Source organism: Martes martes, assembly GCF_963455335.1.
Source record: "Martes martes genome assembly, chromosome: X".
Taxonomy (NCBI): Eukaryota; Metazoa; Chordata; class Mammalia; order Carnivora; family Mustelidae; genus Martes; species Martes martes.
In genome coordinates this window covers 84,890,767-84,905,314 of record NC_137897.1, presented here as the reverse complement: position 1 = coordinate 84,905,314, position 14,548 = coordinate 84,890,767, and the positions used below count along the sequence as shown (strand labels likewise).

At 42.1% G+C, this 14,548-nt stretch overlaps 1 protein-coding gene across 1 annotated transcript in view; it reads left to right on the top strand.

Moving 5' to 3' along the window:
* The window catches only part of AMMECR1 (AMMECR nuclear protein 1), a gene marked incomplete at its 3' end in the record, with an annotated part of 111,022 nt that extends 96,821 nt beyond the window's left edge, over window positions 1-14,201 (top strand). The window contains exons 4-6 of the mRNA XM_080795766.1: window positions 10,158-10,248; window positions 11,668-11,764; window positions 14,087-14,201. Of these exons, the coding sequence (XP_080651892.1) occupies window positions 10,158-10,248; window positions 11,668-11,764; window positions 14,087-14,201 (303 nt within the window). The remainder of the gene's footprint in view (window positions 1-10,157; window positions 10,249-11,667; window positions 11,765-14,086) is intronic.
* Between the last annotated feature and the right edge of the window lie 347 nt (window positions 14,202-14,548).

Sequence of the window (14,548 nt, the reverse complement as noted above, 5' to 3'; positions counted from 1 at the left end):
TAGCAATCAGATTTTTTTTAGAGGCTAGAATGCTTCCCTTTGATAACATGAGGAACGTCTGATAAATGGTTTCACAAGTGGATGTAATTGGTTTCATTTCAAGGTTGAATTGGCAGAATGATCAGTAATGCCTCCATGTTATATTTCCTCAACATAAGAATCATAACATGTAAGATGAACGTCTATGGGTAGCCTCTCAAGGTAGTGATTAAAAACAGCAAAACCATCCACAAAGACCACACAGACAAATTGCAACACCTGCCCCGCCCTTCTAAGAATTGCTCATCATTGCCCCCATCATGAACTACTTCTTGCCTTGGTAGGTATGAGAAGGATAAAGAGTTGAATGATTTGGAGGAGAAAAAATTCATTAAGTGGTAAATTGAGATATCTACCTGCCAGGCTAAAATGGCTGTTAAATGAGGAAAATTGCGCCCCCAGGGTGACATCGGAAGTGATCTGCCTTGTGTCTGGACGCTAAAATTATGACCGTGGTTAGGTGTTCTTCTGTCGACAGCATTCTCTTAATTCCATATGACAGGATGATGGACAGGCATGGTGCTTCAGAAAGAAAGAAAAGCTCTTGCGGTGTGTAGAATCCCTCTCAAATAATCTATAGGCTAGAACTGGTGTAATCACATGATTTGGGAGTCATGTTTGTTTTTCAAGATCTGAAAGGATTTAAAACCAAAGACATTACAACAGTCGGAGTTTGACCTGAAGGGTGATGCTAGGTGTATTACCTCGTGACTGCTCATTTGCAAGATGATATAAATGAGTAAGCTTTTTGCTTGTTGAGGAACTTGTATACAGCCAGTACACAACCTGTAATCTTGCAGGGGGAGCTCACATCGCAGTCTACTGCCTAGAAGACAAAGTATTTTCAAAATTGTCATCAGGGAACTCTTATTTCTGTGCTTTAGAGAACAGATCATTTTGGAGGCATGAAGAAGATACATTTTTCTGTAATCGGAAGTAGACCATTAGATCATGTTTTAATAGATCAGTAACATTTTTCACGAGCCATAAGGCACTTTTAGTTCTGTCTAGCTCCCTGGATCACTGCTATCTCAACTGTGTATACAGCTGTCACTTGGGGAGCGCATCGTGGCCCTAAGACAGACTGTTCCTTTCTAGCTCCCAACACTTGAAATCAACCCATGCTGGGTGGGGCGGGGCAGCATGATTCTTACATGATATCAAAAACCTATCCCTGGGTACACCTGGGTGGCTCAGTTGGTTAAGCGGCTGCCTTCACCTCAGGTCATGATCCCAGCGTCCTGGGATTGAGTCCCACATCTGGCTCCTTGCTCGGCAGGGAGCCTGCTTCTCCCTCTGCCTCTGCCTGCCACTCTGTCTGCTTGTGCTCATTCTCGCTCCTCTCACTCTCTCTGACAAATAAATAAATAAAATCTTTAAAAAAAAAAAAAACCTATCCCTGGACTACAGAGCTAGACCCCAAGCCCCTAGTCTTGCTCTGTCCCTAAAGTACCCAAGCATCTGTCATTGTCCATGAGCTTTTTCAACTCTCAGTACTCGGGGTGCTGCACTTCACTTTAAGAAGCACACCTCTTGAGTGAGCACGGCTCCATTTCTGACATGTTTGGTTGCAGTTAATAATAGTGCACTTTTGTAACAACCTCAGGAGCATAAATAAATGAGATGAGTAAATTGACTACCGTCATTATCTCTCATATATTTTAGAAGGTCATGATCTCCTTCTCACCCCGTCAAGGTTTACATTTTTCTAGCTCCTCTCAATGTACCACTGAAAACAGAGTTTCCATTCAGACACAGATGTTTAGCATGACTCACCCAGTGAAATGACTTCTTGTCGTATATGTTCTGTCCACCGCCCCCTTCATGATTTTTCCCTATGCTATACACCATGCTTTGCTTCTCTTTTAACTTAAGATTCCCACCTCTGGGGCACGTGGGTGGCTCAGTCAGTTAAGCGGCTGCCTTCGGCTCAGGTCATGATCGCGGGGTCCTGGGATTGAGCCCCATGTCAGGCTCCCCCGGGAGTCTGCTTCTCCATCTCCCTCTGCTCATGCTCTCTCTCTTGCTCTCATTCTTTCTCTCAAATAAATCTTAAAAAAAAAGATTCTGACCTTTGAAAAAAATACATACACGGGGCTGGGGAGGCTTTGTATATCTGGGAAAATGCTTTTCACGGTATTTTCTCAAGGACCTTGAGATTTTTGTATAAGATATCACTATCGTTACAATAATTCAGCCTTTGTCCTGGTGCTCTATTTAGAAATATTTTTTCAAGTACTGTGGAACATTGGGGAAAGGAGTACTTCAAGCTTCCTGACCATCTAGTAAGAATTTGCTGTGAATCAACACTTCAGTGTATTAGAAACCTAGTGAGGAAGCCAGCCGAACAAAGTGAAGTAACTTCTAGAAGGTGATTTAACACATGGAAATTTCCATTAGCTTTTGGTACTGTTGGTAAAATGGGCTTGCACAGTATGTTCTCCAGCCTCCTCCAGTTGCTTCCTGCTTTTCTCCCACCATGTTGTTTGGTTGAGGGGGGCAGCATTTCCCTGCTTCTTCCCCCAAATCCACAGACCCTTCCAGTCCTTTCCCTAGTAGTTGTATTATAGTCTGCTCTTTCCTGGGTCTCTGTTTCCTCACCAGGTCGTTGGAGAAGTTGGACTAAATAATTTGCATGGTCTCTTTGGAGGCTGACACAGTGTGATTCTGTGACTCCCCCCTTTTTAAAATGGCTTCTGTTTCATTTTACTTCCAGAGAACGAATCACCATTAAACACTGAGATGTCATAAGAAGTCCCTAACTTTTAAGATGGCAAGGTGGAAACCAAGGCAAAAAAACAGTCCAATTTTTGAAATTTGACATCCCATCTTCCCTTTCCACCAAAGAATTCTCTACAGAGGGGCACCTGGGTGGCTCAGTGGGTTAAAGCCTCTGCCTTCGGCTCAGGTCATGATCCCAGCGTCCTGGGATGGAGCCCTGCATCGGGCTCTCTGCTCAGTGGGGAGCCTGCTTCCTCCTCTCTCTCTGCCTGCCTCCCCACCTACTTGTGATAAAATCTTAAAAAAAGAGAGAGAATTCTCTTCAGGAAGACAAAATATTCTTAACAGCCAATGCCTTGTTTCATTACTGCATCATCCCCTGGTTTAAGTCAACATTATATGTATAAATCTAAATTAAGCAATTAGGGAGTGACTGTTCACTTGACAAAGATAGTTTGCTTCACAGAAGTACTCACTCTAGGATTTCTTTACTACCTTCCTGGTGACTTCAAAATTAATCCATTTACACAAATGCAACACATATGTAATCTTTTAGGAACAAATCTCTTTTGTAGATGGAGCAAAACTACATTGAGCCCGATACTCATGTATAGTTTAACCCATATAACATTCTTCTGTTTCTTATCAGACAAACAACATTATTTCACCTTGGATATGTTGGCCAAGAGGTGCCCCCCCTCCCAGCCTTTGAAAAGCAAACTGATTCCCGTGTCTAGGTTTTAAAAACACTTCCTAACTTGAGTTTGTGTGTAAATTCACTCCCTTCCTCATCCCCTTAAAAAATGGTAGGAATGCATTTTTCTAACTTTTGATGAAAAGCAGGCTTTTTATTTAAAGGTCACCTGTGTTGCCTGAACTTTCCTTGGAAAGCTTCAGGATGTTCAGATTTTAAGGAATGCTCATTATAATTAATCATTACAGAGAATTGAGGGTTTTTTTCCCTTAATTGCACACTGAGCTGTCACTTGTTCTCTGCAAAACCTCAGCTAAGAACAGTCTCTTTCCTTGCACATGATACATAAACATGTTTGGCTTCCTAGCCTTTCAAAGCACTTCGTCATTAGCTATGCTTTATTTTTAAAATCTTAACTAATTCTTTAAAAGTTCATAAGGGGTGATTATTAGCTCGTTCAGGTATCATAGAGCTGTGTGTCTGCTATTAGTTAAAGTAAATGTTACCAGATTGTTGTTTGGTGGCCTTTGTGAAATAAATTGGCAGGCTTGTGTTCCTGATAGACAAGATGTCTGAGTCTCCTACATGAATCAAATTTGGCACTAATTGGCCCTTTGGTAAGCTCTGCAAAAGCCAAGAATTGGTCCATGGAGATTGAACAAATTTCTAAAGTGAAAGGTGACCCATTTGCAGGGATTTGAGAGAAGAGCAGTACATATGCATTTTGGTCAAGGAGGTCTTCACGGTCATTGTCACAAAATAACAATAGAAAAAATAACTTCCGCTGACACAGACGATGAAGCAGTTTTCAGAGTAGAATATATTAAAAGGTGACTTGTGCTCAAGTGGTGGCTTTGCATTCGGTTACCCTGTTACCCTCTTTGACTTATTTTTCTATTATTCCTTCTGTTTCTGGAAGCATCTCACTCAAAGGAGATTTGAAAGTGAGGACAGCTATAGACACCAGTCAGATAACAGACTAAAAACAACCCAACAGGATAGTCCTTGGTGTTGTCCTAGTTGGCTCAGGAGATTATTTTTTAAGGCACTAAGGCAAGAGTTGTTTCTGGGTGATCCTAGGATGGCAGGCCATCTTTATTTTCCCCTTTGTACTTTTCTAAAGAGATTTTTTTTTTTTGCAGTAATATGCATGTACTATTTTTCCAAACAGGAAAAAAATATGCATGTTTGTGGTTGGTGAGGTTGACAGAAGTAAAAATTACTGAGCCCAAAAAGTGATTTTTGACAATGCTATTCTTTAAACGTATTATTTGGCGAGATTCTGAAGTGTTAAGTGCTAACAATTGTTAAGTGTTCATTGTTAATCAGATGGGCACCTTCCAAACTTCAGACTTATGAAATTGGTGGGTGGGTTGAGGTGATGTAAATTCATAATTTTGAGGATTTGATGGGCAGATCTGGACAATATGTTGCCTACTTTTTTATTTTTTTATTTTTGGTAGGATTGCGATTGAGGGAAGTGATTCATTAGGATCTGTACAAATTGTCATCAGCCTTTACAACTAAAATCTTAATTTTTCTTGCCCCAAAAAGAATGATTCAAGAAGATAAACTTGGAATAGGCCCAAGTTTGGAATATTTTCCTCTTTTATGGTGAATTTGTTTTCACTAGGAGAAGGCTGAGTGCAGGGTGGGCAGAAGGTTCTGTGGGACTATGAGGGGGAAAGTGGAACATGTCGCATTGTGGCTTTAGGGCTTCTAGGAGAAATACCACATATGGCTGTTTCCTCCCAAGAATATAAGAAACTCCAGACTCTGGGTCAGACCCATGGGCTGTCCAATGCAGTGTTTGTTTCTGTCCGTGGTACCATGGGCTGTTTTGTGAAAGAGCATGTGTCTTCTATGATGCCAGCCTCTAAAGGTTAGAGGGTGTGCCAAATATCCTGAGCTCCTCTCATTAGGAACAGAGTCCTTTTATTCAGTTCAGTGGAACTGGCATATTGAGTCTGGCAGGTCAGTCTTATGTGAATGACCAGTGACTGGCTACTTTGTTAATTGCAAAGCATATCTTGCCAAATGATATCAACAAAGACATGTCAAACCACTTTCAATTCCTTGACTTCCTGATATACATGCGTGCGCGCGCGTGCGCGCGCGTGCGCGCGCACACACGAAAATTCAAGGTGAACCCACTGAAAAATCAGTGGAGTGAGCTAGGACCATACTGTTTACAAAGGAAACCCAACATTTGTTAAATGGGGAAGACTGGGGCTTACTGTGGCATGTGCTAAGACAGGATGAACCTGGGGAGGCAATTGGTTTTATTGGCCAGGATGTGATCAAGGGCAGATTCAGTTTTAAGGGTCAGGACTGTGGAGGTAATTGTGGATCCAAATGGTCCATGGCTCATGTGGCGCCTACTTGACTTAGCCAGAGCATGTTTTATGCTCACTGATGCTTTTAGCCAGATGACTCCTTTTCATGTTTGAGCATATCCAAGGTTATTGGCTTGTTGATTGGGCTTGCAAATAACAGTAAGGCCCTTTTCTAGTGCTCTTAGTGGCTTATAGGATGAACACTTGCCTTATAGACAGATTAGGGGCTATCAAATTTGATGCAGTTGTGAGGAGCAGAATATGGATATGTATTATATTGGGGTGGGAGGGGGGCACTTTTTTAATGGTCCTGTGTCAAGAGGCACTGCATTAGAGGATAATAGTTGTAAATGAAGCCACATTTCTAACAAGGGACCAGATAACAAGGATAAATGAAATCTGCAGAGAGTCTAGAAGCTTCATTTTAGCCATTATTTATAATCTCTTCTCCTACCAAACCTTTTACGATGTAGCAAAATTGATTAATTTGCATGTATGTCTCTGTGTGTGCCCACATGCTCTCTGACAGTGAGGAAACAGAGAAATGGACAAGAGGAAAGACGATGGGGCCAGGTGCGGCTGGGGATGCATAATCCCCAAACTGAATAATCAACTCTGGAATAATCAAGATATATTTTAGGGTCCTAACATTAATCTTGATATTTAATCATTCTGGGCAATGTTAAAAACAAAAGGCTATAGACTAGCGTTAATAAAAATCACTCACTATGTAATGGTTCAGAATAAATATGGCTTTCTTTTTAGCATGAAATAGGAATCTGTTGAACGGGTCTTACTGTTCCCTCGGCACACACAGATACAGCTCTGTTTAATTCTATATCCTCTTATCTATAAGTCCTACATTTAATTTACTACCATTTGAGTTGATTTATAGCTTTGCTTAGCAAAAGTACAGTCTTGATTAAAAGGATATTATCACAGCTGATGGGCCTTGAAAGTATTTTTTTCCTCAGACCTTCTAGTAACTTTGACAGTGACCTGCAGGCTCCCATCTAGATCTATCCCATCTAGATCTGCAAGTCTCCCATTTTTGCCTGCCTGGCCATACTTTGGGCAGTGGTGGTTAGGGGTATGTGAGAGGTAGGAGGGTAAGTAACATAGTCTTCCCATATGCTACATCATGATCCATCCCTAGAAATGGAAAGTTACTATGTATGACACTGTGGTGGAGTTTTAGCGGAAGTTTGCTTCAGGGAATCCCAGTTCCCTGGTTAGCCGAACGATCTCTTAGCTAGCAAGTAATTGCGACTGGAACTTTCCTCTCTTGGGATGCTGCTTGGTAGAAGGATTCTCCACTGTGTCTCAGAGAGGATTTGATTAGTATACATGAGGATTACATTTTGGAGTTGCAGCTGGGGCTGATTCCTCCCTCAAACAATACAAAATTCGTTTTGGTGCTCTTGTCAACGGAGATGACTTAATTTGCAAAGCCAGTGATTTCCACAGGTTGGCCAGATTCTGTCATTCTCCTCAGCAGGCCATTTTCCACTCTCCTGTTTTGATTGCACAGTATGACTACTTGATGGTGTCTGTGGTTCTGGGAGTAAGGAAAGTGATGTTGCTCAACAGGTGACAAAAAGCTGTTATGCTCTGATTCTGGTCAGAACATGATTGCCAGTCTCCCGATTCCACTGGTTGAAGAAATGTGTCACTCTGGTTTGGGCTTTCTATTGCTGTGGAGTGGTTGGGTTTTTTTTGTTTGTTTGTTTGTTTGTTTGTCTTTGAAAGAAGTTATTTTTCCCAAAAGGCTCACTTTAAAAGCACCCTACTTATATTTCCATTTGCAGGTACTTTTCAATTGTTCATAATCAGAGGAACATGGAAAAGAACTAAAAATTGTAAATGCGGTACTAATTCTAAATTGGAGAATTTCGATAATTGTTTTTGTTGTATCAAATTTGTGAGGCCTTCTGAAAATACAAAAGTCAATCAGTTTTATCTATGAGTAATTTTTTTATTTTGGTCAGCATGCCCTTCCAGTTTGGTCTTAACCTCCTTCTTTATATTTATGTATATACATATAAGCTTTACTGAGGTATTATTCACATACCATACAGCTGGTCATAACCACTTTTAATTGCTAAATTACTAGGCTTTATAATCTCTGATATTTTTGTTAAAGAACACAATGCAGTCCTATGAAGAAAGGATTAATGTGTCTAAATTACCTCCAATTTGCCTAAATCACTTTTTTTTCAATACACAGCCACAGTTTTTCAGAGCTAGACCAATTATTAGAGGTTTTCTAGTTAACCTAGAATAAAAACCACCGGGGAAGTTGTTCTTTTTCCAAACCGTACTTGCTGAAGCATGAAACCCCCTGAAATTCTGATAAATTTCACAGCCCCCAAGCCCCCCCATACCAGTTAAACACCCCTGCTTTTGTCTAACACCCTCATTTCACAAGCAGGGAAACATTCCTCGTCTCAACAATTTTGATTAGACGCCTTCATAAACACCAAAATTCTTTCCAATTTGAACATGACAAATTTTTGATAAATTGAGTTGAAGATGCAAAATTCACTTCAGTGAATGATGGGAGCACAGATTATTTATGCTGTGTATTTTTAAAAACAAATTATGAAGGAGCTGCTATGTTGAAGGGAAGAAAAAACTTCAAAGTCACAGATCAGAAAGTCAGTATACAGAAACTGCTACAAATTTATCATTGTCTCAGTACCGTGTCAGGCACTGGGGAGATTAGGAGATGTCCTTTATCCTGGAAAGGCCTGATAGCTAAGCACTCATACTTCTTCTCAGCTGTCCACAGTCATTTCCCACAGGGTCGGGGAGGCCTTATTGTGTTAGTTTTTAAACAGCTGCCCTGACTGCATCTTCAACAGAAGGAGATTCATAAGAATACTGATACCATGTAGAAGAAATAGTCACAGAGATAGGCTTTCAGAAAAAACAAACTTCTCAGAAGATCTGACAGGCTCTAATGGTTGGATGTGTGAAGAAGACCTGGGGACAGAACAAGATGGATTCTCCAGAGGACTTTTTCTTCCCTGAAAAAGTGGAAGATTTCAGACTAAGGGCAGAAGCAGCAGCAGAAGTTTGCATGGACCCCTGTTCCTCTTCTAGACCTCTCTGGGCCTACAGATGGAAAGAGGCAAGGCCTATGACTTCACTCACCTGCTCTAAAAGGAAGTCTCTTTCCTGGATGAAAGTGTTGCCCTGGCCTCACCATCCTCCCTCCAGGTCCCGTGGGCCACCTTCCTAAACTCCACTTTGGAACAATGACCTAAAGCGACTGTAGATTTGGGAGGCCGCAATGGAGTTGTTGTCCTTTTCAAATGGCATTTTTCTTATCAGTGTTCACAAAGAAGACCTTTCTGTGATCCTCAGTTCCGTATATGATCCTATGAAGGATGCGAGGGTGGAAAAAGACAGATCCCTTCTGACTAGAGGCTAATCAGTGAAACAGTATGTTAACTTTCTTAAAATATTAGCAAGAAATTGCCCACATTTACTTAGAAAACTCCCTTTCTTAGGGCATCACTGAAAGTTTGTGTGCTTCCCATGAAGTTATAGTGATCTCTGTGTTCTTATATAAGAAACTGTGCAAAACTACCGTGCCCCAAAGGGATTTGACATCTTTATCACTTGTACATTTGGCAGTACTGCATGAGGGCAGTGACATAAATGGTAAAGGTTTGCCACGGACCCACCATATATGTGTGTGTGTGTGTGTGTGTGTGTGTGTGTATCTCATATATCATATATTTTAGAACGATTACATGGAATGGGCGATGGGGTTGGATCTGGTTGTTGGCTTTTTTCAGCCTTATCTGGGTTTGCTCATCTACATAGAAGTCAAGGTTTTAAAGAGACTAGACAACCAGGGAGTCAGCAGCCCCGGAATTTTTGGAACTTAATCCAAAGTGGCGCTTATACCTGAAAATAGGATGCATGTTTGCTGTCTCTTAGAAGTCAGCTCCCTCGCTCTAGTTCCTTAAAGTTGCGAGCCACTAGTAAGAAGTGAGGGCAGGATTCTTGCCCTTGACTGTCTGATTCTACACACAGCAGTGTGGTTGTTCTAGTTCCAGACAGAATAGCATAGCCCAATACATGCTGGGGATATATCAGTTGACGTTTTCAGTCTCAACAGCCATCATAATGGCCCTCAAACTCAAAGTCAGTGCTTTGTAAAGAGAAAAATTGTGTGTGTGTGTGTGTGTGTGTGTGTACATGTACATACAGACAGACAGACGTGTATATATATGTATGCCCTTCCAAAAACAAGGGGTAAGAAAAAACTGCCTTCTCTTGAAAGTGAAATTATAACTTTTTCTTTCTGTTTCTATGAAGAAGACTGTACTAATAAAACTGCCAATTTCTTTCAGGTGGGTGTACATGGCATTAGAATAGAATTCATCAATGAAAAAGGATCAAAACGCACCGCCACCTACCTACCGGAGGTTGCAAAGGAGCAAGGTCATTGTCGTACTTTATTTCATATGATCTGGGGAAGAAGTCCAACAGATACACATATTGAAATGCACTTATCTGACCTTGCAGTTCTCAAATGAGAAGAAATGACTCTTCCATCACTGTCACTGCAATGTCTGTATGAGATCAGTGAATTACTCCTAGAGAAGTTGAATCTCTGCACTACAGCTGGAGAGCAAAGACACGCAAAAATCTAACTTTCCCCAGAGCAAAGACTTGTAGAAATGGGTTTTTTTTTAGGCAGTGGTTTGCTGTGAATTTGAAATGCCCTTTGCCCATAATCCCACTGTGCTGTAGCCTTTTGGCATAAACAAGCCTTCTGTCTAACAGCCCCATGGTACATTCATTGTCAGTAACAAATGTTTCCTCGTCAGGTGGTTGCTGGGGACTCATTCGGCTACTGTGAGGACTGTAGGTTTCCCATTAATATCAGGAGCACCGAGACGACATGGAGTCTTAGTGTTTGATTGGCTGGGTCTGCACTTCCGAATCAAACATGTTTCTGTGTTGGCGGATAGAGCACAAGCGTTTATGAACCACCACTGTAACCTTAAGGAATTCTTCGCTCTTAGCACTTTGTCCTTTCTAGCCACTATGAAATTCTAGTTTTCCACGTCAGTTGAAATGAATATTTCTTCTTTATCTTATAGAGCTTTTTTATTCCTCATCAGAAAGTATCTGTAATGGGTTCTCTCCTGGTTTGGTTCATATAAATGTGAGCTATATAATTGTACAGTTTAATATCATTACACACCCCTCACCCCGACAAGAGAGTTAGTCTTTAAGACAGCTATTGGAAGATTTATTGGGGTTACTTTCAGAAATGTCCTCAATCCCGTAGTTCCCACTGGCTTCATGGGGTGGGGGGCTCGGATATTAAGCACACCATCCCACATCAGAACCAATAAAAATGTCTTCGCATATTTCACACAGATACACTTGACTGACTCCAGAAGATATCAACAGGGATGGTAATTACCATGAGTTAGTGTGGTAGTCCTAACTACTACCGAGCTGGCACAAGTGACATTTGGGCTTCTCCCTCCCTTTTAAAGATGTCATTGTTAAAGGAGAGGGCAGTGTTTATGGTTTAATATTGAGATCCACCTGCGCCGTCACTGCCAGCCTTAGACTTCTCGTCTTTGAATGTGGTTGAGATAAAAAAGCTAATGTCATCAGCCATCACGGGTAGCTAGGACTTAAGGTATATATAGAGAAGCAGGGCCAGAGCTGCTTCTCGACAGGAAGAAGTCTTAGCTCTTCTGTGTGACTGTTTTTAGGACCAAAGGAGTTGATGGTATTTGGTGACAGTAACAGCTGACCTCTGCAAAGTCATTTTGTATTGTCCAAAAAGTGCTTGTGACATGTGCGTGACTGGTATTTTATCTGGTCTACTCTCCACAGGATGGGACCATATTCAGACCATAGACTCCTTACTGAGGAAAGGAGGATATAAAGCTCCGATTACTAATGAATTCAGGAAAACCATAAAACTGACCAGGTACAGAAGGCATTTTCTAGCACAAGGCTAACCAGTACCTTTCGATGTGTATGTCTATAACCCTTTGACTTCCTTGGTCTCTCTTACTTGCTTCCCTCTTCTGAAACCGAATGGAAATGAATGGCCGGGCCATCCTGGGGGTGGATACGATGGAACCTGGCTCGACAATAAAGCTTGTGTGATGTTTGAGCCCATCCTTTCCATCCTTAGCTCTGTGTGATTCCTTTGGATTTACACGAGCAAGTCCTCTGAGCCTGTAGACTACATTATCGAAGAAAGTTACCAGAAGTAGCCATTGGCTAGCTTGGGACATTGCTTAGCAGAACCCCTGGATTCTGATAAGCACTCTTCAAATTTGAATGTAACCTTAGGATGTTGGCAGCAATAGAAGTCTACCATGGAAGCTTACTGAAAATCACAAGTGAGCTAGACTCACAAATGCCAAATATATTTCTCTGTGGGATGATGGGGATACTTATTTTTTAAAAATATCCAACATTTTAGGAAAATGGATTGCTGTTTCCATTTGTTTCAATTCCATAAAACTACAATGAATGCCTATAGTCTAAAAATGGACTTTTCCCAGCCCTGCGGAGTTACACATTTAAAAATGCCTCCCTCTCTGCTTTCCCTGAATTCAGTCTAGGAGACCAGAAGGGCACGTACAAAAATAATGAGGAATATAAGGCAGACTGTGATGGCTAGTGTGAGGTCATAAAGTAGGGAAAGAGGACTTCCAAATGGGGGGGTTAGATAATACAACATTTCGGAGAGGATGTAGGTTTGAGACTGGGCTGGAAGAATGGGTAGAATACATGAGGGTGGGGGAGGAAAGGGATTAATTTAGTGAGTCGAAGCATGTGGGTGGTGAAGTACAGAGCTAAGTTCTGAGGAACATTCAACAGTCGATTTGGCCGGTCTTTCAGTGTGCGTATAGAAGGTGGTCATGGGAGCAAAACATTGCCGGAAGGTAGGTTGGGTCATATCATGGAGGGTCTTGAATTCCTGACTAAGAAGTGTAGACCTGCTTCTAGACGCAGTAAGTAGCCATTGAAGAGTTTGAAACAGATGGATTTGGGAAGGTGTAGGATTGGAATGGGACACAGGAAGAGGAGTTAGAAGACATTGCTATTACCTAAGGATCTGGGGCAGCCACCCAAAGGAGGTGAAACAGATGAGAAAACACTGGAAGAAACAAAAGGACTTAGTCATCATTCAGAAGTAGGGAAGAAGAATAAGTCAAGGTTTCACTGCAGATGAAAAAGCACCAAGGCACAAAGCACCCTTTAGCCAAGGGAGGGGGCACAGTAGGAGAGTCACGTTTCAGCACTGGTTCTGCATTTGAAGTGCTTCCTGGGGTATTTGTATAGAAACGTCCGGTGTGTCACTGTAAATGTTCATGGATAGAACTCATGGCCAGAAGTGGTGATTTGGGATCATCTGTGAAGAGGTCCTAGTTGAAGCTATAAAGATAGGGCTCCCCGAGGGGGGCACAGAGGGTGTAGGGTCAAAAGAACGGAAGGCAGAAACACAGTAAAATCCTACCAGGCAGGAGCAGGAGGAAGAGTCCAAGAGATAAAGAAGTCTGAGAGACAGTGTGTGGGTAGAGAACCAGGGACGTGTGGAGTTGGAGAACCCATGACACAGGAGAGCTTCAGAAAGGGAGAGGTGCACGCTGTCCTAATGGAGAGGTCAAGCAGGAACAGCGGGACCTTCTGAGAGAGCGGTTTCTGTGGAAGAGTGGCAGGAGCCAAGGAAGACCAGGCCGAGGGGCAGCGTGAGATGGAGGGCTAAAGGTAGAAAACACACATTATGGTTTCAAGAAGTGAAGGGGTGAAAGGAGAGCCAGAGATGGGGAAAGAGAGGGTTTGGGATACCAGTACTAGGAAAAGTGTTTGTTGCTATTCTTACTGACTGGCAAGACCTGAGTAGATGCGTGGATGGAGGGAAGGCAATGGTCAACAAGGGAAGGTACTGGAAGAAAGAGCAGTCAAGTGAATGAGATGCATACATGATGGCAATAGGTTGGCTTTCCTGTGTTCCTTCCCATTGGCAAACTGGGGCTGCCGGGGAGAGGGCATGGAAATGTCTAGAACAATTGAAACCAGGAATAGTAGAAGAGCACTGGATTCAGACTTTGGATTCCCAGGTTCGGATCTCAGCTTCACCACTCAGTTGCATGGCGCTGGCCCAGTCACGACTTCTCTCTGGACCTCTGTCTCTCTTGGTCTGTAAAGGTATCTCTAACGTCCTTCCGGGCTCCAACATTGGCATGCCATCTATTTCTTGATGTTAACTTTGTCTCTTCCCTGACTTTTTCAGGTACCGTAGTGAAAAGATGACCCTGAGCTATGCTGAATACCTTGCTCATCGCCAGCACCATCATTTCCAAAATGGCATTGGGCATCCCCTTCCGCCATACAACCATTATTCCTGACACTGAGCCGCACAGCCAGTCACTGGGCCTCTCTGCAGACCTCTTCCCAGGAGATCCTACCCCTTCTTGGTCTAGCTATCTCTTTTACTGTACCATTTTATGATGATAGTTTCCGTTGCCATGATGAAGCTTGGACATCATTAAGACCATCATGGTAACGGGTAGGAAAATGGCATTTGTTAAGAAGATTCTGTTTCATTATTTTAGGTCATTGATTTTTTTTTTTTTTTGCAGCATATATAACTTTTGGGTTTTTCTTTCCTCGCCATATTATGTAGAATTTTGCTTTGCTCTCTCAGTCAGGTTTCTGTCTTTCTGTCCTTCTCTCTATCTTCTCTTCCCTCCTT